At 48.1% G+C, this 26,506-nt stretch overlaps 1 protein-coding gene across 4 annotated transcripts in view; it reads right to left on the bottom strand.

The window, feature by feature from the left end:
- The window catches only part of LOC129858186 (ecto-NOX disulfide-thiol exchanger 2-like), a 321,149-nt gene that overhangs the window by 91,876 nt on the left and 202,767 nt on the right, over nt 1–26,506 (bottom strand). For all 4 annotated transcript variants that reach the window (XM_055927213.1, XM_055927216.1, XM_055927214.1 and 1 more), the window contains one exon: nt 17,290–17,421. In XM_055927213.1, the coding sequence (XP_055783188.1) occupies nt 17,290–17,421 (132 nt within the window). The remainder of the gene's footprint in view (nt 1–17,289; nt 17,422–26,506) is intronic.

Below are 26,506 nucleotides of genomic sequence, written 5' to 3'. Positions count from 1 at the left end.
GAGACCGACAGAGAGAGAGAGCGAGACCGACAGAGGGAGAGAGCGAGACCGACAGAGGGAGAGAGCGAGACCGACAGAGGGAGAGAGCGAGACCGACAGAGGGAGAGAGCGAGACCGACCGAGGGAGAGAGCGAGACCAAGCGACCGAGGGAGAGAGCGAGACCAAGCGACCGAGGGAGAGAGCGAGACCAAGCGACCGAGGGAGAGAGCGAGACCAAGCGACCGAGGGAGAGAGCGAGACCAAGCGACCGAGGGAGAGAGCGAGACCAAGCGACCGAGGGAGAGAGCGAGACCAAGCGACCGAGGGAGAGATCGAGACCAAGCGACCGAGGGAGAGAGCAAGACCGACCGAGGGAGAGAGCAAGACCGACCGAGGGAGAGAGCAAGACCAAGCGACCGAGACCGACCGAAACCAAGTGACCGAGACCGACCGAAACCAAGTGAGCGAGACCGACCGAAACCAAGTGAGCGAGACCGACCGAAACCAAGTGAGCGAGACCGACCGAAACCAAGTGAGCGAGACCGACCGAAACCAAGTGAGCGAGACCGACCGAAACCAAGTGAGCGAGACCGACCGAAACCAAGTGAGCGAGACCGACCGAAACCAAGTGAGCGAGACCGACCGAAACCAAGTGAGCGAGACCGACCGAAACCAAGTGAGCGAGACCGACCGAAACCAAGTGAGCGAGACCGACCGAAACCAAGTGAGCGAGACCGACCGAAACCAAGTGAGCGAGACCGACCGAAACCAAGTGAGCGAGACCGACCGAAACCGACCGAGCGAGACCGACCGAGCGAGACCGAGCGAGCGAGACCGAGCGAGCGAGACCGAGCGAGACCGACTGACCGAGCGAGACCGACTGACAGAGAGAAACCGAGAGAGAGAGACCGACAGAGAGAGACCGACAGAGAGAGACTGACAGAGAGAGACCGACAGAGAGAGACCGACTGAGCGAGAGAGACCGACCGAGCGAGAGAGACCGACCGAGCGAGAGAGACCGACCGAGCGAGAGAGACCGACCGAGCGAGAGAGACCGACCGAGCGAGAGAGACCGACCGAGCGAGAGAGACCGACAGAGAGAGAGACCGACAGAGAGAGAGACCGACAGAGAGAGAGACCGACAGAGAGAGAGACCGACAGAGAGAGAGACCGACAGAGAGAGAGAGACCGACAGAGAGAGAGACCGACAGAGAGAGAGACCGACAGAGAGAGAGACCGACAGAGAGAGAGACCGACAGAGAGAGAGACCGACAGAGAGAGAGACCGACAGAGAGAGAGACCGACAGAGAGAGAGACCGACAGAGAGAGAGACCGACAGAGAGAGACCGACAGAGAGAGACCGAGAGAGACCGACCGAGAGAAACCAACCGAGCGAAACCGACCGAGAGAGACAGAGAGAGACCGACTGAGCGAGAGAGACCGAGCGAGTGAGAGACAGAGAGAGCGAGAGAGAGCGAGAGAGACAGAGAGAGAGAGACAAAGAGACAGAGAGAGACAGAGACAAAGAGACAGAGAGAGACAGAGACAGACAGAGACAGGAGAGAGACAGACAGACAGAGAGAGAGAGAGAACGAGAGAGAGAACGAGAGAGAGAGAGAACGAGAGAGAGAGAGAGAACGAGAGAGAGAGAGAGAACGAGAGAGAGAGAACGAGAGAGAGAGAGAGAGAGAGAGAGAGAGAGAACGAGAGAGAGAGAACGAGAGAGAGAGAGAGAGAGAGAGAGAGAGAGAGAGAGAGAGAGAGAGAGAGAGAACGAGAGAGAGAGAGAGAGAGAGAACGAGAGACAGAGAGAGAGAGAACGAGAGACAGAGAGAGAGAGAGAGAGAGACAGAGAGAGAGAGAGCGAGAGAGAGAGAGAGAGAGAGAGAGAGAGACAGAGAGAGAGACAGAGAGAGAGACAGAGAGAGAGAGAGAGACAGAGAGAGACAGAGACAGAGACAGAGAGAGAGAGAGAGAGAGACAGAGACAGAGACAGAGACAGAGACAGAGACAGAGACAGAGACAGAGACAGAGACAGAGACAGAGACAGAGACAGAGAGAGAGAGAGAGAGAGAGAGAGAGAGAGAGAGAGAGAGAGAGAGAGAGAGAGAGAGAGAGAGAGATCCATCAGAAGAAAAACAGAGGAGAGGATGAAGTTCAATCCCTCACATGATGGGGAATCAGTAGAAAATCCAGGTGGATTAGTTCAAAGGTACAAGCCGATCTAGTAACAAAGGCTTTAAGTGTGCGTGTGCTGTTAGTGTGTGTGTGGTGTGTGTGTGTGTGCTGTTAGTGTGTGTGTGGTGTGTGTGTGTGTGGTGTGTGGGTGGCTGTTTGTGGGCCTCCTGGAGACCAGGAAAGCATTCTGTGTAACCTACTGTATAATATCCTCACACAATAACAATGGTAACCACTTGTAATGTCTCTCTAAAGCCATCTAGTCTCTCAGCTGTTTGACCACCATTAACACAGATAAAGGCGTGGTGTGTTAATAAAGTTCTGAACTGACTGTAGATCAGATCTCACAGACAGAAGTCCCCAGCAAAACACAAGCAGCCTTTCTGGATTATAGATGTTCAGTACAGGGCAAGTTGAGTACTGAGTGTCTGGCTACTCAGATCACTGGTTCAGAAGGAACACAGTTAGTGGTCAACCTTGGCTATGGTGAATTTCTTCACAATTATTTTCCTCAATAGTCATTCATTATTTAAAAGTAAATAAAATGGAGCGAAATAATGTCCCCCCTTGGACTATGGGTTTCAATAACAACACCACCTCTGACAGGAGGGTGACGTTGAGACACGTTTGTTCCCTGGATGGACAACTTTTTAAAGTTGATATTTGTAGTTTAACATTGTTAACTTCCCCAGAGGTAGACCGGCATTGTAAATAACAACTTGTTCTTAACTGACTTGCCTAGTTAAATAAAGGTTAAAGAAAAAAAAGAGAATACAGTTTTTAATTGAAATAAAAACAAGATGAAGAAGTAATGTATAATGTATAAATGTATGCATGTATAATTAAACAGTGTGGGTGCCAGATGAATATTATTTGTCCTACTTTACTTTGTGACTTTTGTAGAGAGTTGACACTATTGATTATTATTATTTTAATTATGCTAATATTGTAATGCTTTGGCAATATGTGCCTTGTTATGACATGCCAATGAAGGCAAATTGAGAGCGCACAAGGAAGTGGCGAGAGAAAGAGTAGAGAGAGGAGAGTAGAGAGAGGAGAGGAGAGTAGAGAGAGGCGAGGAGAGTAGAGAGAGGAGAGTAGAGAGAGGAGAGTAGAGGAGAGAGAGGAGAGTAGAGAGAGGAGAGTAGAGAGAGGAGAGTAGAGAGGGGAGAGTAGAGAGGGAGTAGAGTAGAGAGGGAGTAGAGTAGAGAGGGAGTAGAGTAGAGGGAGTAGAGTAGAGGGAGTAGAGTAGAGGGAGTAGAGTAGAGGGAGTAGAGTAGAGGGAGTAGAGTAGAGAGAGGAGAGTAGAGAGAGGAGAGTAGAGAGAGGAGAGTAGAGAGAGGAGAGTAGAGAGAGGAGAGTAGAGAGAGGAGAGTAGAGAGAGGAGAGTAGAGAGAGGAGAGTAGAGAGAGGAGAGTAGAGAGTAGAAAGTAGAGAGTAGAGAGAGGAGAGTAGAGAGAGGAGAGTAGAGAGAGAGGGAGTAGAGAGAGAGGGAGTAGAGAGAGAGGGAGTAGAGAGAGAGGAGAGTAGAGAGAGGAGAGTAGAGAGAGGAGAGGAGAGTAGAGAGAGGAGAGTAGAGAGAGGAGAGTAGAGAGAGGAGAGTAGAGAGGAGAGGAGAGTAGAGAGGAGAGTAGAGAGAGGAGAGTAGAGAGAGGAGAGTAGAGAGAGGAGAGGAGAGAGAGAGGAGAGGAGAGTAGAGAGAGGAGAGGAGAGTAGAGAGAGTAGAGAGAGGAGAGAGAGGAGAGTAGAGAGAGGAGAGTAGAGAGAGGAGAGTAGAGAGAGGAGAGTAGAGAGAGGAGAGTAGAGAGAGGAGAGTAGAGAGAGGAGAGTAGAGAGAGGAGAGTAGAGAGAGGAGAGTAGAGAGTAGAAAGTAGAGAGTAGAGAGAGGAGAGTAGAGAGAGGAGAGTAGAGAGAGAGGGAGTAGAGAGAGAGGGAGTAGAGAGAGAGGAGAGTAGAGAGAGGAGAGTAGAGAGAGGAGAGGAGAGTAGAGAGAGGAGAGTAGAGAGAGGAGAGTAGAGAGAGGAGAGTAGAGAGGAGAGGAGAGTAGAGAGGAGAGTAGAGAGAGGAGAGTAGAGAGAGGAGAGTAGAGAGAGGAGAGGAGAGAGAGAGGAGAGGAGAGTAGAGAGAGGAGAGGAGAGTAGAGAGAGGAGAGGAGAGTAGAGAGAGGAGAGAGAGGAGAGAGGAGAGTAGAGAGAGGAGAGTAGAGAGAGGAGAGTAGAGAGAGGAGAGTAGAGAGAGGAGAGTAGAGAGAGGAAAGTAGAGAGAGGAGAGTAGAGAGTAGAAAGTAGAGAGTAGAGAGAGGAGAGTAGAGAGAGGAGAGTAGAGAGAGGAGAGTAGAGAGAGAGGGAGTAGAGAGAGAGGGAGTAGAGAGAGAGGAGAGTAGAGAGAGGAGAGTAGAGAGAGGAGAGGAGAGTAGAGAGAGGAGAGTAGAGAGAGGAGAGGAGAGAGAGGAGAGTCTAGAGGAGAGGAGAGTAGAGAGGAGAGTAGAGAGAGGAGAGTAGAGAGAGGAGAGGAGAGAGAGGAGAGGAGAGAGAGGAGAGGAGAGAGAGGAGAGGAGAGTAGAGAGAGGAGAGGAGAGTAGAGAGAGGAGAGGAGAGTAGAGAGAGGAGAGGAGAGTAGAGAGAGGGAGTAGAGAGAGAGGGAGTAGAGAGAGAGGGAGTAGAGAGAGAGGAGAGTAGAGAGAGAGGAGAGTAGAGAGAGAGGAGAGTAGAGAGAGAGGAGAGTAGAGAGAGGAGAGTAGAGAGAGGAGAGTAGAGAGGAGAGTAGAGAGAGGAGAGTAGGGAGAGGAGAGAGAGGAGAGGAGAGAGAGGAGAGTAGAGAGAGTAGAGTAGAGAGGAGAGTAGAGTAGAGAGGAGAGTAGAGTAGAGAGAGGAGAGTAGAGTAGAGAGAGGAGAGTAGAGAGAGGAGAGTAGAGAGAGGAGAGGAGAGTCGAGAGAGGAGAGTCGAGAGAGGAGAGTCGAGAGAGGAGAGTCGAGAGAGGAGAGTCGAGAGAGGAGAGTCGAGAGAGGAGAGTCGAGAGAGGAGAGTCGAGAGAGGAGAGTCGAGAGAGGAGAGTCGAGAGAGGAGAGTCGAGAGAGGAGAGTCGAGAGAGGAGAGTCGAGAGAGGAGAGGAGAGTAGAGAGGAGAGAGGAAGTAGAGAGGAAGTAGAGAGAGGAGATTAGAGAGAGGAGAGGCGAGTAGAGAGAGTAGAGAGAGGAGAGTAGAGAGAGGAGAGTAGAGAGTGGAGAGTAGAGAGAGGAGAGTAGAGAGAGGAGAGTAGAGAGGGAGTAGAGAGAGTAGAGTAGAGAGAGGAGAGTAGAGAGAGGAGAGTAGAGAGAGGAGAGTAGAGAGAGGAGAGAGGAGAGAGGAGAGGAGAGAGAGAGGAGAGAGAGAGAGGAGAGAGAGAGAGGAGAGAGAGGAGAGGAGAGGAGAGAGAGGAGAGTAGAGAGAGTAGAGTAGAGAGAGTAGAGTAGAGAGAGTAGAGTAGAGAGAGGAGAGTAGAGAGAGTAGAGTAGAGAGAGGAGAGTAGAGAGAGTAGAGAGAGGAGAGTAGAGAGAGTAGAGTAGAGAGAGGAGAGTAGAGTAGAGAGAGGAGAGTAGAGTGAGTAGAGTAGAGAGAGTAGAGTAGAGAGAGGAGAGGAGAAGGAGATGAGAGAGGGAGTAGAGAGAGTAGAGAGAGGAGAGTAGAGAGAGGGGAGTAGAGAGAGGAGAGTAGAGAGGAAGTAGAGAGGAGAGAGGAAGTAGAGAGGAAGTAGAGTAGAGTAGAGAGAGGAGATTAGAGAGAGGAGAGGAGAGTAGAGAGAGTAGAGAGAGGAGAGTAGAGAGAGGAGAGTAGAGAGTGGAGAGTAGAGAGAGGAGAGTAGAGAGAGGAGAGTAGAGAGGGAGTAGAGTAGAGAGAGGAGAGTAGAGAGAGGAGAGTAGAGAGAGGAGAGGAGAGTCGAGAGAGGAGAGTCGAGAGAGGAGAGTCGAGAGAGGAGAGTCGAGAGAGGAGAGTCGAGAGAGGAGAGTCGAGAGAGGAGAGTCGAGAGAGGAGAGTCGAGAGAGGAGAGTCGAGAGAGGAGAGTCGAGAGAGGAGAGGAGAGTAGAGAGGAGAGAGGAAGTAGAGAGGAAGTAGAGAGAGGAGATTAGAGAGAGGAGAGGCGAGTAGAGAGAGTAGAGAGAGGAGAGTAGAGAGAGGAGAGTAGAGAGTGGAGAGTAGAGAGAGGAGAGTAGAGAGAGGAGAGTAGAGAGGAGAGTAGAGAGAGTAGAGTAGAGAGAGGAGAGTAGAGAGAGGAGAGTAGAGAGAGGAGAGTAGAGAGAGGAGAGAGGAGAGAGGAGAGGAGAGAGAGAGGAGAGAGAGAGAGGAGAGAGAGAGAGGAGAGAGAGGAGAGGAGAGGAGAGGAGAGAGAGGAGAGTAGAGAGAGTAGAGTAGAGAGAGTAGAGTAGAGAGAGTAGAGTAGAGAGAGGAGAGTAGAGAGAGTAGAGTAGAGAGAGGAGAGTAGAGAGAGTAGAGAGAGGAGAGTAGAGAGAGTAGAGTAGAGAGAGGAGAGTAGAGTAGAGAGAGGAGAGTAGAGTGAGTAGAGTAGAGAGAGTAGAGTAGAGAGAGGAGAGGAGAGAAGGAGATGAGAGAGGGAGTAGAGAGAGTAGAGAGAGGAGAGTAGAGAGAGGGGAGTAGAGAGAGGAGAGTAGAGAGGAAGTAGAGAGGAGAGAGGAAGTAGAGAGGAAGTAGAGTAGAGTAGAGAGAGGAGATTAGAGAGAGGAGAGGAGAGTAGAGAGAGTAGAGAGAGGAGAGTAGAGAGAGGAGAGTAGAGAGTGGAGAGTAGAGAGAGGAGAGTAGAGAGAGGAGAGTAGAGAGAGAGAGAGAGGAGAGTAGAGAGAGTAGAGAGAGTAGAGAGGAGAGTAGAGAGAGGAGAGAGAGAGAGAGAGAGAGAGAGAGGAGAGAGAGAGAGGAGAGGAGAGAGAGGAGAGTAGAGAGGAGAGAGAGTAGAGAGAGGTAGAGAGGAGAGTAGAGTAGAGAGAGGAGAGTAGAGAGAGTAAAGTAGAGAGAGGAGAGTAGAGAGAGTAGAGTAGAGTAGAGAGAGGGGAGTAGAGTGAGTAGAGTAGAGAGAGTAGAGTAGAGAGAGGAGAGAGGAGAGTCGAGAGAGGAGAGTAGAGAGAGGAGAGTAGAGAGAGGAGAGGAGAGAGAGGAGAGTAGAGAGGAAGTAGAGAGGAGAGAGGAAGTAGAGAGGAAGTAGAGAGAGGAGATTAGAGAGAGGAGAGTAGAGAGAGGAGAGTAGAGAGAGGAGAGTAGAGTGAGAGTGAGAGGAGAGTAGAGAGAGGAGAGTAGAGAGTGGAGAGTAGAGAGAGGAGAGTAGGAGAGTAGAGAGAGGAGAGTAGAGAGGGAGTAGAGAGGGAGTAGAGAGAGTAGAGTAGAGAGAGGAGAGTAGAGAGAGGAGAGAGGAGAGGAGAGAGAGAGAAGGAGAGAGAGAGAGAGGAGAAGAGAGGAGAGGAGAGGAGAGGAGAGGAGAGTGAGAGAGAGTGAGAGAGAGGAGAGAGAGAGAGAGAGAGAGAGGTAGAGAGAGGAGAGTAGAGAGAGGAGAGTAGAGAGAGGAGAGTAGAGAGAGAGAGTAGAGAGAGTAGAGTAGAGAGAGGAGAGTAGAGAGAGTGAGAGTAGAGAGAGGTAGAGTAGAGAGTAGGAGAGTAGAGAGGAGAGAGAGAGTAGAGTAGAGAGAGTAGAGTAGAGAGAGGAGAGTAGAGAAGGAGAGAGAGGAGAGGAGAGTAGAGAGAGGAGAGTAGAGAGAGGGGAGTAGAGAGAGGAGAGTAGAGAGAGTGAGAGGAGAGAGGAAGTAGAGAGGAGTAGAGAGAGTAGAGAGAGGAGATAGAGAGAGGAGAGGAGAGTAGAGGAGAGGAGAGAGGAGAGAGAGAGAGTAGAGAGTGGAGAGTAGAGAGAGGAGAGTAGAGAGAGGAGAGTAGAGAGAGGAGAGTGAGAGAGAGGAGAGTAGAGAGAGGAGAGTAGAGAGAGGAGAGAGTAGAGAGGAGAGAGAGAGAGTGAGAGAGGAGTAGAGAGAGAGAGAGTAGAGAGAGGAGTAGGTAGAGAGAGTAGAGAGAGAGAGTAGAGAGAGAGAGAGGAGAGTAGAGAGAGGAGAGTAGAGGGAGAGTAGAGTAGAGAGAGAGAGAGTAGAGAGAGGAGAGTAGAGAGAGGAGAGTAGAGTAGAGGAGAGAGAGAGAGGAGAGTAGAGGAGAGGAGAGTAGAGAGAGGAGAGTAGAGAGAGGAGAGTAGAGAGAGGAAGAGTAGAGAGAGGTAGAGGAGTAGGAGAGTAGAGAGAGGAGAGTAGAGAGAGGAGAGTAGAGAGAGGAGAGTAGAGAGAGGAGAGTAGAGAGAGGAGAGTGAGGAGAGAGGAGAGTAGAGGAGAGAGAGGAGAGTAGAGAGAGGAGAGTAGAGAGAGGAGAGTAGAGAGAGGAGAGTAGAGAGAGGTGAGTAGAGAGAGGAGAGTAGAGAGAGGAGAGTAGAGAGAGTAGAGTAGAGAGAGTAGAGTAGAGAGAGGAGAGAGAGAGGAGAGTAGAGAGAGGAGAGTAGAGAGAGGAGAGTAGAGAGAGGAGAGTAGAGAGAGGAGAGTAGAGAGAGGAGAGTAGAGAGAGTAGAGAGAGAGTAGAGGAGAGAGAGTAGAGAGAGAGAGAGAGTAGAGAGGAGAGTAGAGAGGAGAGTAGAGAGAGGAGAGTAGAGAGAGGAGAGTAGAGAGGAGAGTAGAGAGAGAGGAGAGGAGAGGAGAGAGAGAGTAGAGAGAGAGAGTAGAGAGAGGAGAGTAGAGAGAGTAGAGTAGAGAGAGGAGAGTAGAGAGAGGAGAGTAGAGAGAGGAGAGTAGAGAGAGTAGAGTAGAGAGAGGAGAGTAGAGAGAGGAGAGTAGAGAGAGGAGAGTAGAGAGAGGAGAGTAGAGAGAGGAGAGTAGAGAGAGGAGAGTAGAGCGAGTAGAAAGAGGAGAGAGAGAGAGGAGAGTAGAGAGAGGAAAGTAGAGAGGAGAGAGGAGAGTAGAGGGAGTAGAGAGAGGAGAGTAGAGAGAGGAGAGTAGAGAGAGGAGAGTAGAGAGAGGAGAGTAGAGAGAGGAGAGTAGAGAGGGAGTAGAGAGAGGAGAGTAGAGAGGAGAGTAGAGAGAGGAGAGTAGAGAGAGGAGAGTAGAGAGGAGGAGAGTAGAGAGAGGAGAGGAGAGAGAGGAGAGTAGAGAGAGGAGAGTAGAGAGAGGAGAGTAGAGAGAGGAGAGTAGAGAGAGGAGAGTAGAGAGGAGAGTAGAGAGAGGAGAGTAGAGAGAGGAGAGTAGAGAGAGGAGAGTAGAGAGAGGAGAGTAGAGAGAGGAGAGTAGAGAGAGGAGAGGAGAGAGAGGAGAGGAGAGAGAGGAGAGTAGAGGGAGTAGAGAGAGGAGAGTAGAGCGAGTAGAGAGAGGAGAGTAGAGAGAGGAGAGTAGAGAGAGGAGAGGAGAGAGAGGAGAGTAGAGAGAGGAGAGTAGAGAGAGAGAGAGAGAGGTAGAGAGAGGAAGAGTAGAGAGAGGAGAGTAGAGAGAGGAGAGTAGAGAGAGGAGAGTAGAGAGAGGAGAGTAGAGAGAGAGAGTAGAGAGAGTAGAGAGGAGAGAGAGAGAGGAGAGTAGAGAGAGGAGAGTAGAGAGAGGAGAGTAGAGAGAGGAGAGTAGAGAGAGGAGAGTAGAGAGAGGAAAGTAGAGAGGAGAGAGGAGAGTAGAGGGAGTAGAGAGAGGAGAGTAGAGAGAGGAGAGTAGAGAGAGGAAAGTAGAGAGAGGAAAGTAGAGAGGAGAGAGGAGAGTAGAGGGAGTAGAGATAGGAGAGTAGAGAGAGGAGAGTAGAGCGAGTAGAAAGAGGAGAGAAGAGAGAGGAGAGTAGAGAGAGGAAAGTAGAGAGGAGAGAGGAGAGTAGAGGGAGTAGAGATAGGAGAGTAGAGAGAGGAGAGTAGAGCGAGTAGAAAGAGGAGAGAAGAGAGAGGAGAGTAGAGAGAGGAAAGTAGAGAGGAGAGAGGAGAGTAGAGGGAGTAGAGAGAGGAGAGTAGAGAGAGGAAAGTAGAGAGGAGAGAGGAGAGTAGAGGGAGTAGAAAGAGGAGAGAAGAGAGAGGAGAGTAGAGAGAGGAAAGTAGAGAGGAGAGAGGAGAGTAGAGGGAGGAGAGTAGAGCGAGTAGAAAGAGGAGAGAAGAGAGAGGAGAGTAGAGAGAGGAAAGTAGAGAGGAGAGAGGAGAGTAGAGGGAGTAGAGAGAGGAGAGTAGAGAGAGGAGAGTAGAGAGAGGAGAGTAGAGAGAGGAGAGGAGAGAGAGGAGAGGAGAGAGAGGAGAGTAGAGGGAGTAGAGAGAGGAGAGGAGAGAGAGGAGAGTAGAGAGAGGAGAGGAGAGTAGAGAGAGGAGAGTAGAGAGAGGAGAGTAGAGAGAGAAGAGTAGAGCGAGTAGAAAGAGGAGAGAAGAGCGAGGAGAGTAGAGAGAGGAGAGAGAAAAGAGACAAGATATGGAAGATATATTTCTCCACGTGATTTGTAAGGACTACAGCTGTCCCACACACCCCCTCCCACTACTACACAAACAACCTGACTGCAGCCTAACCACTGGCAATGATGGTGTGTGTGTCTGTGTGAAACCAATGCAGCTGCGGTATTTAAGAGATGAAGAGAGTCCTCTAATGAAGGTAACAGCACTAACGGCAGCTTCCTTATTCTGTCCCATGGCTCAAGGTGCTTAGTGACAGAACACACAAATACACCAGTGTTCCTCTCCATCGCACTAACACAGCTCTACAATTATAACTCGCTCAACAAAGTGCATGATTTTCTCTTGCACAGCACAGCAGTGTAGCAAAGAGAGTCTGCTAAGTCTGGCAGCAGCTCAGTAAATTGTACAAATGAAATTGAACAGGAAAAAGGCAGTAGGGTAGAATAGCATCCTCCAAGCCCACTTCATTTAAAATATGGAGTCCTAGTGGATTACTGTGAGGCCTAGAATTCTGGAGCTCTGTTGATATGAATGTGCTTTTAAAGAAGCTGAAGGTGGTGGTTTAGAAAAATCTTTGGGAAACAAGACACTCTAGTACGAAGAGAGGAACGACACATGGCTGCATAAATCATCACAGCCGGAGGAGTGAAATGATGAAGTCAAAACGGAATGTTAAAGTGATAAATGCCCTGCAGCGCTTCTATTGATATTGAACAAATAATAAACACCGGAAGCGTAGCGCCTTATTGCGTTTCATTCATCTCAAACTCTCAGTTCCAAACCATTAAACAAACATTGATGGAACATTATCATTCTAGAAGGAGCTCTGCTTTCTCTCACTCCTGTCTCCCAAGGACGTGCTAATGACACGTCTCTATGGTTCACCTGACTGGGTGACTCATGATAACATATCTGTGGGCTCTGCCACTGTAATTTCACCTGACTGGGTGACTCATGATAACATATCTGTGGGCTCTGCCACTGTAATTTCACCTGACTGAGTAACTCATGATAACATATCTGTGGGCTCTGCCACTGTAATTTCACCTGACTGGGTGACTCATGATAACATATCTGTGGGCTCTGCCACTGTAATTTCACCTGACTTGGTGACTCATGATAACATATCTGTTGGCTCTGCCACTGTAATTTCACCTGACTTGGTGACTCATGATAACATATCTGTTGGCTCTGCCACTGTAATGTCACCTGACTGAGTAACTCATGATAACATATCTGTGGGCTCTGCCACTGTAATTTCACCTGACTGGGTGACTCATGATAACATATCTGTGGGCTCTGCCACTGTAATTTCACCTGACTGGGTGACTCATGATAACATATCTGTGGGCTCTGCCACTGTAATTTCACCTGACTGGGTGACTCATGATAACATATCTGTTGGCTCTGCCACTGTAATTTCACCTGACTGAGTGACTCATGATAACATATCTGTTGGCTCTGCCACTGTAATGTCACCTGACTGAGTAACTCATGATAACATATCTGTGGGCTCTGCCACTGTAATTTCACCTGACTGGGTGACTCATGATAACATATCTGTGGGCTCTGCCACTGTAATTTCACCTGACTTGGTGACTCATGATAACATATCTGTGGGCTCTGCCACTGTAATTTCACCTGACTGGGTGACTCATGATAACATATCTGTGGGCTCTGCCACTGTAATTTCACCTGACTGGGTGACTCATGATAACATATCTGTGGGCTCTGCCACTGTAATTTCACCTGACTGAGTAACTCATGATAACATATCTGTGGGCTCTGCCACTGTAATTTCACCTGACTGGGTGACTCATGATAACATATCTGTTGGCTCTGCCACTGTAATTTCACCTGACTGAGTAACTCATGATAACATATCTGTTGGCTCTGCCACTGTAATTTCACCTGACTGAGTGACTCATGATAACATATCTGTGGGCTCTGCCACTGTAATTTCACCTGACTGGGTGACTCATGATAACATATCTGTGGGCTCTGCCACTGTAATTTCACCTGACTGAGTGACTCATGATAACATATCTGTTGGCTCTGCCACTGTAATTTCACCTGACTGGGTGACTCATGATAACATATCTGTTGGCTCTGCCACTGTAATTTCACCTGACTGAGTGACTCATGATAACATATCTGTTGGCTCTGCCACTGTAATGTCACCTGACTGAGTGACTCATGATAACATATCTGTGGGCTCTGCCACTAATTTCACCTGACTTGGTGACTCATGATAACATATATGTGGGCTCTGCCACTGTAATTTCACCTGACTGAGTAACTCATGATAACATATCTGTGGGCTCTGCCACTGTAATTTCACCTGACTGGGTGACTCATGATAACATATCTGTGGGCTCTGCCACTGTAATTTCACCTGACTGAGTAACTCATGATAACATATCTGTGGGCTCTGCCACTGTAATTTCACCTGACTGGGTGACTCATGATAACATATCTGTGGGCTCTGCCACTGTAATGTCACCTGACTGAGTGACCCGATTGTCTATTATATTGACAAGATATTTGAATGACTGCTCTAACAAAGGAAATACATGTCCTCAATGATGGAAGGCTGCGGGATGAGTTGAGATCAGGTGGGATCATTCTAGCCAATGAGAGGGCAGATACGTGTCAACAACAGGCCATTGAGATAGAGGACTCATTTTTGTATCTGTGCCATTATAGCGTCTGTGACAGCATGAGCAGCGCCATTGAGGCCATCTCCATTTTAAAGTAGTGAATTTTCTTCTTTATTGGCAGATTGCTCCCAACTCATAGAAATCCCCACCCAGATGATTTTAAAAGGTGTGGAAGCGCCCAATGGCAATGTCCATGCTAAAATGGGTTATATCCATGTTGAATCATCCATCTTTATGACAGCAGGCACAACTTCGAAATAAAGTTTAATTTAAAAAAAAAATGTTCGAAATGCCACTTACATCAGTGCATTCGATCAAATAAGCCTCACATAGCAAATTAGCCATGACATTTTATATTGACTTAAATCAACACCCTCATTGACCTCCATACAAACACTCCTCGCTTCATGGGCTTATTTTCATGGACAGATTTTGGGCAAAGTAAAACCTCTCGCAATTGCCTCTTCCTCTGGTGACACATGATGACATAGAGAGCATTGGACTATAAGCTTTTATCTGCAAAAAGATGATTCTGAGATAACTGGCTTTAAAGTTCCACATCCTCATTGGTTTGAATGATGTCAGCAATTTTGATCTTGTATTCTTTTGAACTTAACATGAATATTTCGATAGAGAACATTGTATGAACAAGCATGAATTTTGTAAGGATGATAGGGTGATACTCCGAAAGCTCCTGCCACCTGTCTGGAACTGAGCTGTGTGGATCTCAAGTCCTCAGACTGATAATAGAGTCATAAGTCCATCTGGCTGACTCAGCATGTTCATTTTAATAGAGACAAAGAAAATGGCCGACGTAGGCAAATGTGAGCAGAGTTGCGCAGCATCCACAGAATCCAGCAACTAGTCTGCAGCTAGAGTCAGAAACATCCACTGGATACTGCAGACACACAGACAAACACGCCAGACACTCCCCCTAGTCTCTACTGCAACCACAGACGCTCCCCCTAGTCTCTACTGTAGCCACAGACACTCCCCCCAGTCTCTAATGTAGCCACACACACCCCCCCCCCCAGTCTCTAATGTAGCCACACACACTCCCCCCAGTCTCTAATGTAGCCACACACACTCCCCCCAGTCTCTAATGTAGCCACACACACTCCCCCTAGTCTCTAATGTAGCCACACACACTCCCCCCAGTCTCTAATGTAGCCACACACACTCCCCCCAGTCTCTAATCTAGCCACACACACTCCCCCCAGTCTCTAATGTAGCCACACACACTCCCCCTAGTCTCTAATGTAGCCACACACACTCCCCCCAGTCTCTAATGTAGCCACACACACTCCCCCCAGTCTCTAATGTAGCCACACACACTCCCCCCAGTCTCTAATGTAGCCACACACACTCCCCCCAGTCTCTAATGTAGCCACACACTCCCCCCAGTCTCTAATCTAGCCACACACACTCCCCCCTGTCTCTAATGTAGCCACACACTCCCCCTATGGTTAAGGACATAACTAAAGCAGAGGTGGGGTTATAACTAAAGCAGAGGTGGGGTTATAACTACAGAAGTAGGGTTATAACTACAGCAGGGGCACGGTTTATAACTACAGCAGAGGCGCGGTTATAACTACAGCAGAGGCGCGGTTATAACTACAGCAGAGGTGCGGTTATAACTACAGTAGAGGTACGGTTATAACTACAGCAGAGGCACGGTTATAACTACAGCAGAGGTGCGGTTATAACTACAGTAGAGGCGCGGTTATAACTACAGCAGAGGCACGGTTATAACTACAGCAGAGGCGCGGTTATAACTACAGCAGAGGCGCGGTTATAACTACAGCAGAGGTGCGGTTATAACTACAGTAGAGGTACGGTTATAACTACAGTAGAGGTACGGTTATAACTACAGCAGAGGCGCGGTTATAACTACAGCAGAGGTGCGGTTATAACTACAGTAGAGGTACGGTTATAACTACAGCAGAGGCACGGTTATAACTACAGCAGAGGTGCGGTTATAACTACAGTAGAGGCGCGGTTATAACTACAGCAGAGGCACGGTTATAACTACAGCAGAGGCGCGGTTATAACTACAGCAGAGGCGCGGTTATAACTACAGCAGAGGTGCGGTTATAACTACAGTAGAGGTACGGTTATAACTACAGTAGAGGTACGGTTATAACTACAGTAGAGGCACGGTTATAACTACAGCAGAGGCGCGGTTATAACTACAGCAGAGGCGCGGTTATAACTACAGCAGAGGCGCGGTTATAACTACAGTAGAGGTGCGGTTATAACTACAGCAGAGGCGCGGTTATAACTACAGCAGAGGCGCGGTTATAACTACAGCAGAGGCACGGTTATAACTACAGTAGAGGCGCGGTTATAACTACAGTAGAGGTGCGGTTATAACTTCAGCAGAGGTACGGTTATAACTACAGTAGAGGTACGGTTATAACTACAGCAGAGGTACGGTTATAACTACAGTAGAGGCACGGTTATAACTACAGCAGAGGTACGGTTATAACTACAGTAGAGGCACGGTTATAACTACAGCAGAGGTACGGTTATAACTACAGCAGAGGTACGGTTATAACTACAGCAGAGGTACGGTTATAACTACAGCAGAGGTACGGTTATAACTACAGTAGAGGCATGGTTATAACTACAGCAGAGGTACGGTTATAACTACAGTAGAGGCATGGTTATAACTACAGCAGAGGTACGGTTATAACTACAGCAGAGGTACGGTTATAACTACAGCAGAGGCGCGGTTATAACTACAGCAGAGGCACGGTTATAACTACAGCAGAGGTACGGTTATAACTACAGTAGAGGCGCGGTTATAACTACAGCAGAGGTGCGGTTATAACTACAGTAGAGGTGCGGTTATAACTACAGCAGAGGCGCGGTTATAACTACAGCAGAGGCGCGGTTATAACTACAGTAGAGGTGCGGTTATAACTACAGTAGAGGTACGGTTATAACTACAGTAGAGGTACGGTTATAACTACAGTAGAGGTACGGTTATAACTACAGTAGAGGCACGGTTATAACTACAGTAGAGGTACGGTTATAACTACAGTAGAGGCACGGTTATAACTACAGTAGAGGTACGGTTATAACTACAGTAGAGGCGCGGTTATAACTACAGTAGAGGCGCGGTTATAACTACAGCAGAGGCACGGTTATAACTACAGCAGAGGCACGGTTATAACTACAGCAGAGGCGCGGTTATAACTACAGCAGAGGCGCGGTTATAACTACAGTAGAGGTACGGTTATAACTACAGTAGAGGTACGTTATAACTACAGCAGAGGTACGTTATAACTACAGCAGAGGTACGGTTATAACTACAGCAGAGGCACGGTTATAACTACAGCAGAGGTACGGTTATAACTACAGCAGAGGCACGGTTATAACTACAGCAGAGGTACGGTTATAACTACAGCAGAGGCACGGTTATAACTACAGCAGAGGCACGGTTATAACTACAGCAGAGGTACGGTTATAACTACAGCAGAGGTACGGTTATAACTACAGCAGAGGTACGGTTATAACTACAGTAGAGGTACGGTTATAACTACAGTAGAGGTACGGTTATAACTACAGTAGAGGTACGGTTATAACTACAGTAGAGGTACGGTTATAACTACAGTAGAGGTACGGTTATAACTACAGTAGAGGTACGGTTATAACTACAGTAGAGGTACGGTTATAACTACAGTAGAGGTACGGTTATAACTACAGCAGAGGTACGGTTATAACTACAGTAGAGGTACGGTTATAACTACAGTAGAGGTACGGTTATAACTACAGTAGAGGTACGGTTATAACTACAGTAGAGGTACGGTTATAACTACAGTAGAGGTACGGTTATAACTACAGTAGAGGTACGGTTATAACTACAGTAGAGGTACGGTTATAACTACAGTAGAGGTACGGTTATAACTACAGTAGGGGTATGGTTGTAACTACAGTAGGGGTATGGTTGTAACTACAGTAGAGGTACGGTTATAACTACAGTAGAGGTATGGTTATAACTACAGTAGGGGTATGGTTATAACTACAGTAGAAGTATGGTTAGGATTAAATGACCCATACCTGACATAAGGGGCTGTCCCGTCATGTTCATGGGAGCCATGCCAAGGTTGTTCATGGCGGTGGCCCAGGCGTTGGGGTCTGACATGGGCATCGGCATGGGGTTGGAGTCCATGGACATGTTACGAATCCCTTCTGCAAAGAGAGAGACACAGAGTTAGAATACGGTACAATCAGATTGAATAAAATCCCTTTTGGCTACTTTGTTTCATTCCCTTACATTTCATCTTTAATAGCTTATATAACCCTCCCTGTAAGATGTTACAACAACAAAAATCATGTTTTTATTCATGTCTGGCAATAGCAGAGAGGAAAAATTCCTATTTATGGTTGGAGGGATGAGAGGCCATCTGTCCAGTGACACAGCCGTTTACATTCTAATCAGAGTGGAGGGATGAGAGGCCATCTGTCCAGTGACACAGCCTTTTACATTCTATTCAGAGTGGAGGGATGAGGCCATCTGTCCAGTGACACAGCCGTTTACATTCTATTCAGAGTGGAGGGATGAGAGGTCATCTGTCCAGTGACACAGCCTTTTACATTCTATTCAGAGTGGAGGGATGAGAGGCCATCTGTCCAGTGACACAGCCGTTTACATTCTATTCAGAGTGGAGGGATGAGGCCATCTGTCCAGTGACACAGCCTTTTACATTCTATTCAGAGTGGAGGGATGAGAGGCCATCTGTCCAGTGACACAGCCGTTTACATTCTATTCAGAGTGGAGGGATGAGGCCATCTGTCCAGTGACACAGCCTTTTACATTCTAATCAGAGTGGAGGGATGAGAGGCCATCTGTCCAGTGACACAGCCGTTTACATTCTATTCAGAGTGGAGGGATGAGAGGCCATCTGTCCAGTGACACAGCCTTTTACATTCTAATCAGAGTGGAGGGATGAGAGGCCATCTGTCCAGTGACACAGCCGTTTACATTCTATTCAGAGTGGAGGGATGAGAGGCCATCTGTCCAGTGACACAGCCTTTTACATTCTAATCAGAGTGGAGGGATGAGAGGCCATCTGTCCAGTGACACAGCCTTTTACATTCTAATCAGAGTGGAGGGATGAGAGGCCATCTGTCCAGTGACATCGCCTTTTACATTCTATTCAGAGTGGAGGGATGAGAGGCCATCTGTCCAGTGACACAGCCTTTTACATTCTAATCAGAGTGGAGGGATGAGAGGCCATCTGTCCAGTGACACAGCCGTTTACATTCTATTCAGAGTGGAGGGATGAGAGGCCATCTGTCCAGTGACACAGCCTTTTACATTCTAATCAGAGTGGAGGGATGAGAGGCCATCTGTCCAGTGACACAGCCTTTTACATTCTATTCAGAGTGGAGGGATGAGAGGCCATCTGTCCAGTGACATCGCCTTTTACATTCTATTCAGAGTGGAGGGATGAGAGGCCATCTGTCCAGTGACACAGCCGTTTACATTCTATTCAGAGTGGAGGGATGAGAGGCCATCTGTCCAGTGACATCGCCTTTTACATTCTATTCAGAGTGGAGGGATGAGAGGCCATCTGTCCAGTGACATCGCCTTTTACATTCTATTCAGAGTGGAGGGATGAGAAGCCATCTGTCCAGTGACATCGCCTTTTACATTCTATTCAGAGGTTATTAACATTCATTCCCCACTTAACTGAACTTCCTCTGACCTCTAGTAAGAGAGGGCCTCCTGATGATGCTGAACAACAGTACTACCACAACACACTCCTCAGATAGAATCTACACAATAAAACTTCAGTAAGAGAGCAGGGATGGTTTATGTTTCTCTGTCACGGTCAATTTAAGGGAATAAAGCTCGCGAAAAGAAGATTACTAGCTTTGGTACTAAGCAAAAGGCCATTTCTAAAGCAGTCGGGCATTCAAAACTTGAAAAAAAAAAACGCTGGCCTAATATTACAGACACACACATCAATTCAGACACAACCCCAGGGCAAGCAGTCTTGTTTTCTGCCAAGTGTAACACATTTAGAGCTCTATAGTAAAAGACCCAGAGTAAACAAGAACGCATCACACATTCAACCCCAGCCTATTCCTCCCATCTAAACCATTTCACAACTCTAAATGGGCTTTCTGGCTCTCATTACTTTTACCTGTCCCTCTGACAGACGGTAAAGTGTGTTGACTGGCTGTGGCACTGAACTGCTCTCCTGCCTCATGATGCCAAAACAAACAGTTGGTGATGAGGACAACACTTCACACACCTCAAAGGTCACTGTCATCTGCTAACACTGATGCTGTGTGTGTAGGCCTATGTGTGTGTGTGTGAGCGTGTGTCAATGTGCGTGTGTGCGCCCTGACTGCCATGTCCAATCACTTGAGCAGCAGGCTGATTGTTACGAGGAGGCTGAGGGTCTGGTATAATAAAGGATAATAAATGCACATTTGTGGCCTGCTGGAGGTCATTTTGCAGGGCTCTGGCAGTGCACCTCCTTGCACTAAGGCGGAGGTACCGGTCCTGCTGCTGGGTTGTTGCCCTCCTACGGCCTCCTCCACGTCTCCTGATGTACTGGCCTGTCTCCTGGTAGCGCCTGCATGCTCTGGACACTACGCTGACAGACACAGCAAACCTTTTTGCCACAGTTCGCATTGATGTGCCATCCTGGATGAACTGCACTCCCTGAGCCACTTGTGTGGGTTGTAGACTCCGTCTCATGCTACCACTAGAGTGAGAGCACCGCCAGCATTCAAAAGTGACCAAAACACCAGCCAGGAAGCATAGGAACTGAGAAGTGGTCTGTGGTCACCACCTGCAGAATCACTCCTGTTTTGGGGGGTGTCTTGCTAATTGCCTATAATTTCCACCTTTTGTCTATTCCATTTGCACAACAGCGTATAAAATTTATTGTCAATCAGTGTTGCTTCCTAAGTGGACAGTTTGATTTCACAGAAGTGTGATTGACTTGGAGTTACATTGTGTTGTTTAAGTGTTCCCTTTATTTTTTTGAGCAGTGTAGCTTGTCTAATGTTCCTATCCACCCAGTAAGGCCAGCAGGCTAGTGTCTTTATTGGTATGTAACCTATGTATTTTGTACTGTCAATTTGTTTTCTACTGTATTTAAACACCACTTTAAACGTGTACATGATACCGCAACAACATTCCCACATGGAGACAATAAAGTCAGTGAAGTCTCACTGACAAGTCAAAATAAACAGGGCACAAATGCCAGCAAGAAGACAGAACGTGAGTCAGTTTAGAGACTGACACCAATGTTCAGTTTAAAAGTGTCTCAGTTCACCCGAAAGGGTCATGATACATCCACAGGGCCACTGTCTCTCAGAGGGTCATGATACATCCACAGGGCCACTGTCTCTCAAAGGGTCATGATACATCCACAGGGCCACTGTCTCTCAAAGGGGCATGATACATCCACAGGGCCACTGTCTCTCAGAGGGTCATGATACATCCACAGGGCCACTGTCTCTCAAAGGGTCATGATACATCCACAGGGCCACTGTCTCTCAAAGGGTCATGATACATCCACAGGGCCACTGTCTCTCAAAGGGTCATGATACATCCACAGGGCCACTGTCTCTCAGAGGGTCATGATACATCCACAGGGCCACTGTCTCTCAAAGGGTCATGATGCATCCACAGGGCCACTGTCTCTCAAAGGGTCATGATACATCCACAGGGCCACTGTCTCTCAAAGGGTCATGATACATCCACAGGGCCACTGTCTCTCAAAGGGTCATGATACATCCACAGGGCCACTGTCTCTCAAAGGGTCATGATACATCCACAGGGCCACTGTCTCTCAAAGGGTCATGATACATCCACAGGGCCACTGTCTCTCAGAGGGTCATGATACATCCACAGGGCCACTGTCTCTCAAAGGGTCATGATACATCCACAGGGCCACTGTCTCTCAAAGGGTCATGATACATCCACAGGGCCACTGTCTCTCAAAGGGTCATGATACATCCACAGGGCCACTGTCTCTCAAAGGATCCCGATGCATACTGTTTAGCTCATTACAGGAGGCCTGGGTTGTCTTAGGAGTTCTGATCTTATCAGGTTGATAGTTATCTAAGGGCTGAAGGCTTTGAGAGAGAGTTAAAGTGCTGGTCGAGGTCAAGGTTACCCTCATGCCCTGTAATGATAAGATGTCGTGGAGGAAATGTCCACAGTGCCTCTCACTAGTTCCCTCCTCCCTCCCTCCCTCTTTCCATCCATCCATCCATTCATCCCTCCCTCCCTCCCTGGGCGCTGGCCTCCTGGGATTTAGAGCTTCATAGAGTGACCTTGAGGGCAGAGCTCTGGCATGGCTCCCCTCAGCTCCCTTCCACTCAATCACATCCACACAGAGCAGAGTGTGTCTGAATAGCAAACAGCAGTGGAAAGATCAACACTAGCACACACACGCTTACACACGCTTGCTGGCCCAACCAGAAGACATTTCAGCCAGTGAAAATACACATCCGTCATCACGAGAAGGGCTGAATGTGTCAGATTGAACACGTGTTATAACAGTTCTCTTGTTTTTAATGATTCAATGCCTAACATTTGGCAGGAATTGATTCAATGTGTAAGCTCTACTGAACATGTTACTGTATTCAATTCAAGGTCAAATGAGGCAGAAGAAAATTAATTGTGATGAAATTGGGTTACGATACCTATGGCTCTATTTGCTGTTGGCATTAAGTACGCACGCTCGTCTGCAATTTCTACCTGTTAAAGCCGGCACTTCTATTCTATTTTCAAACCCTAGTGCCAGTATTGATAGTTTAACTCTTATATGAGCTTGCTTACAATGAGGTGGGAGGGGTGGAAATATCTGAGGTGTGTCCTTAAAAATGTGAGCCAAAGTGAACATTTCAGTATGCGCTCCTGGGGATATTTAAGACCAAGCGAAAGCTGGCCTTAGCACGAACACGGTTAGTTGTGGCATGGATTTTGACAGCGGAAGCGCAGCCTATTCAGCTGTGATGCACAGTGCACATATTCACATGAAGTGCTTTTTGTTTCACTAAACCTTGTATTTAGAAACATAAACTAATGTTTTTTCCCCATTTAGTTTAGATTTGATTAAAACGTAAGCACAGCCTACCTTCCTCTCAATGAAGAGTTTGGCAGTAGTGAAACAGTGAGCGCACATCCCCTTTATCTGTGTGCCAAAGTAACGGCATAAGAAACACTGCCACAGGCCTGACCTCAGCCTTACTGGCCACCGAGCTGCAGTAAAGGGCTTTTAAGCTGAAATAAAAGGCTCCCCCAGGGTGCTGATGGGAAATTAATCAGTTTTAAGGCCCATTGGCTGGAGGCCTCCCAGCAGGCCAAGAGAAGCTCAGGGACATTTAGTTTACAACGGGCAAGGTCTTAACCGCTAACAGGCCAATTACAGCCTTTTTACAAAGAAAAGCCTCCTGGACACAATCATGGTCACATACCAACAGGGAAGGAAGACTGCACTCAGGACTAACTGATGGAGAGAATGGGAGAATGGAGAGAAAGCGAGAAAGAAAGAGTATGGTCTAACACAGGGATGGGCCACTGGCGGCCCACGGGGTACCCCCTTTTGTAAGCCTGAGGACCAATAAAAAAAATATATACATTTTCTATTTATTTCTTTAACCTTTATTTAACTAGGCAAGTCAGTTAAGAACAAATTCTAATTTACAATGACGGCCTACCGGGGAACAGTGGGTTAACTGCCTTGTTCAGGGACAGAACAACATTTTTACCTTGTCAGCTCAGGGTTTCGATTCAGCAACCTTTCAGTTACTGGCCCAACGTACAAATCAAAAAATGAAATATCACATTTCAATAAGTATTTAGACCCTTTACTCAGTACTTTGTTGAAGCACCTTTGGCAGCGATTACAGCCTTGAGTCTTCTCGGCTATGACGCTACAAGCTTGGCACACCTGTATTTCTCCCATTCTTCTCTGCAGATCTTCTCAAGCTCTGTCAGGTTGAATGGGGAGCGTAGCTAAACAGTTATTTTCATGTCTCTCCAGAGATGTTAAATTAGGTTCAAGTCCGGGCTCTGGTTAGGCCAATCAAGGACATTCAGACTTGTCCCGAAGCCATTCCTGCATTTTCTTGGCTGTGGTTAGGGTCATTATCCTGCTGGAAGGTGAACCTTCGCCTACAGTCTGAGGTCCTGAGCAGGTTTTCATCAAGGAGCTCTCTGTACTTTGCTCCGTTCATCTTTCCCTCGATCCTGATTGGTCTCCCAATCCCTGCGGATGAAAAACATCCCCACAGCATGATGCTGCCCCCACCATGCTTGACCATAGGAATGGTGCCAGGTTTCCTCCAGATGTGACGCTTGGCATCAAAAGTTGACACGCCAAGTCATTCCAGGGCTTTTCTTTATTTGACCTATTTTCTAGATTGTAGAATAATAGTGAAGACATCAAAACTATGAAATAACAAACTTTTGACTGGTACTGTATATATTTATTTTGGGTGGGGGTGGGGTCGGGGTCTCAACTTACTGTTGTGAGTTACAAGGTGCAAGTTAGAAATTTGGTTCTGCAGTCACTCAATTAGCCCATGTCAGCAAAAAAACATGACTGACAAATTAGTCTAGCAGCCGGGGTGGGGCCCATTGATCATCAGTTATCATATTAAGAACAGCAAATATTTGCCTCCACCCTATTGCAAAATGTGTAGAACTGCATGAAATGAGTGTAGAACTGCATTAAATGAGTTAGATGGGGGATGTTGGTACGCAGAACCACGAGGCACCTCATGATGAGTTCAGCTTTTTGTGGCCCCCACCCCCATCACAGTTGGCCACCCCTGGTGCAACTAATGGCAAACTGCAGGCATTCTCTATGGGAATCTGGACCCTCCACAAAGAACATCTGATCTGATGATAGTTGGTCAGAAAAGTGAAATTCCTAATTACAAATAATTAGGGGTTATATCAACCTCCAAATATGAAAATGGCCTATAAATTTGTTATTGCTGAACAGAACATTGGTGGGTGAAATGGTGTCTAATTCATTTCCATTGCATGTCTGTATATCACAAAGAAAAACACCCAAGACATTAGATGTCTGTGATTTCCTTTAAATATGAGTTCTGGGTCCTTACACTCACAGCATGAATCACAATATAGGAGGAGGAAGAGGCGGCCATTTTCATTCAAACACAATGCTAAGATTAGTGATGCCAGGCCATCCTTATCTGTGAAAAACACTCACCAGGGAGAATAAAATGTATGGTGGATTAGCTTTGTTGGAGTGGATGGATGTCTGTTTATCCTTAATCTAGTGGATGCAGATCAGTGTGTTTCTGCCCTGTCTTCTGTTTGTGCCAGAGATTCCCTCCACCTGAATCCAACATCAGCACAACTGAATCAGCAAGGTGGGGAGCCTGGATTCAACTAAACAATGTTTCTGTATTGTATAACTTGAGAGCTTAGGAAACTGTAACGATATACACATTAGATCCACCCAAAGGCATATGGATACACACACAAACCGTGCACACGCACACTCACCCACAATGCTTAATAATGTATGAGTGACCTTCTCTTCCCTCCTTTCATCTCTTACTGATATAGGAATCTTAGGGCATTTCTCATTAGCAGTGAGCTGGGAGGGATCGCTCAGAGTGGGGTGTAGACAACAGATCTGTTCATTTAGGATGAGGGCCAACGCAAGGAGAGATCAGACAGAAGTAGCTGATAGTAGCAGCCAGAGGACACATCTCTCTGCACCAGGGAATCCCTCAGCCTGATCCTGCCAAGAAGCTTTCAGAGGGGAAAGGGTCTTCATCTCTCTCACCCTCCCTCATCAAGGGTCTCCCCCATCTCTCTCTCCCTCATCAAGGTTCTCCCCCATCTCTCTCTCTCCCTCAAGGGTCTCCCCCATCTCTCTCTCTCCCTCATCAAGGGTCTCCCCCATCTCTCTCTCTCCCTCAAGGGTCTCCCCTATCTCTCTCTCTCCCTCAAGGGTCTCCCCCATCTCTCTCTCTCCCTCAAGGGTCTCCCCCATCTCTCTCTCTCCCTCATCAAGGGTCTCCCCCATCTCTCTCCCTCATCAAGTGTCTCCCCCATCTCTCTCCCTCATCAAGGGTCTCCTCCATCAAGGGTCTCCCCCATCTCTCTCCCCCATCTCTCTACCTCATCAAGGGTCTCCCCCATCTCTCTCCCTCAAGTGTCTCCCCCATCTTTCTCCCTCATCAAGGGTCTCCCCCATCAAGTGTCTCCCCCATCTCTCTCCCTCATCAAGGGTCTCCTCCATCAAGGGTCTCTCCCATCTCTCTCACTCATCAAGGGTCTCCCCCATCTCTCTCCCTCATCAAGGGTCTCCCCCATCTCTCTCCCTCATCAAGGGTCTCCCCCATCTCTCTCCCTCATCAAGGGTCTCCCCCATCTCTCTCACTCATCAAGGGTCTCCCCCATCTCTCTCACGCATCAAGGGTCTCCCCCATCTCTCTCCCTCATCAAGGGTCTCCCCCATCTCTCTCCCTCATCAAGGCTCTCCCCCGTCTCTCTCCCATCAAGGGTCTCCCCCGTCTCTCTCCCTCATCAAGGGTCTCCCCCATCTCTCTCCCTCATCAAGGGTCTCCCCCATCAAGGGTCTCCCCCATCAAGGGTCTCCCCCATCAAGGGTCTCCCCCATCAAGGGTCTCCCCCATCAAGGGTCTCCCCCATCAAGGGTCTCCCTCATCAAGGGTCTCCCCCATCTCTCTCCCTCATCAAGGGTCTCCCCCATCTCTCTCCCTCATCAAGGGTCTCCCCCATCTCTCTCCCTCATCAAGGGTCTCCCCCATCTCTCTCCCTCATCAAGGGTCTCCCCCATCTCTCTCCCTCATCAAGGGTCTCCCCCATCTCTCTCCCTCATCAAGGGTCTCCCCCATCTCTCTCCCTCATCAAGGGTCTCCCCCATCTCTCTCCCTCATCAAGGGTCTCCCCCATCTCTCTCCCTCATCAAGGGTCTCCCCCATCTCTCTCCCTCATCAAGGGTCTCCCCCATCTCTCTCCCTCATCAAGGGTCTCCCCCATCTCTCTCCCTCATCAAGGGTCTCCCCCATCTCTCTCCCTCATCAAGGGTCTCCCCCATCTCTCTCCCTCATCAAGGGTCTCCCCCATCAAGGGTCTCCCCCATCTCTCTCCCTCATCAAGGGTCTCCCCCATCTCTCTCCCTCATCAAGGGTCTCCCCCATCTCTCCCCCTCATCAAGGGTCTCCCCTATCTCTCCCCCTCATCAAGGGTCTCCCCTATCTCTCCCCCTCATCAAGGGTCTCCCCTATCTCT

This window comes from Salvelinus fontinalis, chromosome 6 (genome assembly GCF_029448725.1).
Source record: "Salvelinus fontinalis isolate EN_2023a chromosome 6, ASM2944872v1, whole genome shotgun sequence".
NCBI classification, from domain to species: domain Eukaryota; kingdom Metazoa; phylum Chordata; class Actinopteri; order Salmoniformes; family Salmonidae; genus Salvelinus; species Salvelinus fontinalis.
This window is presented reverse-complemented; position numbering and strand designations above follow the sequence as displayed.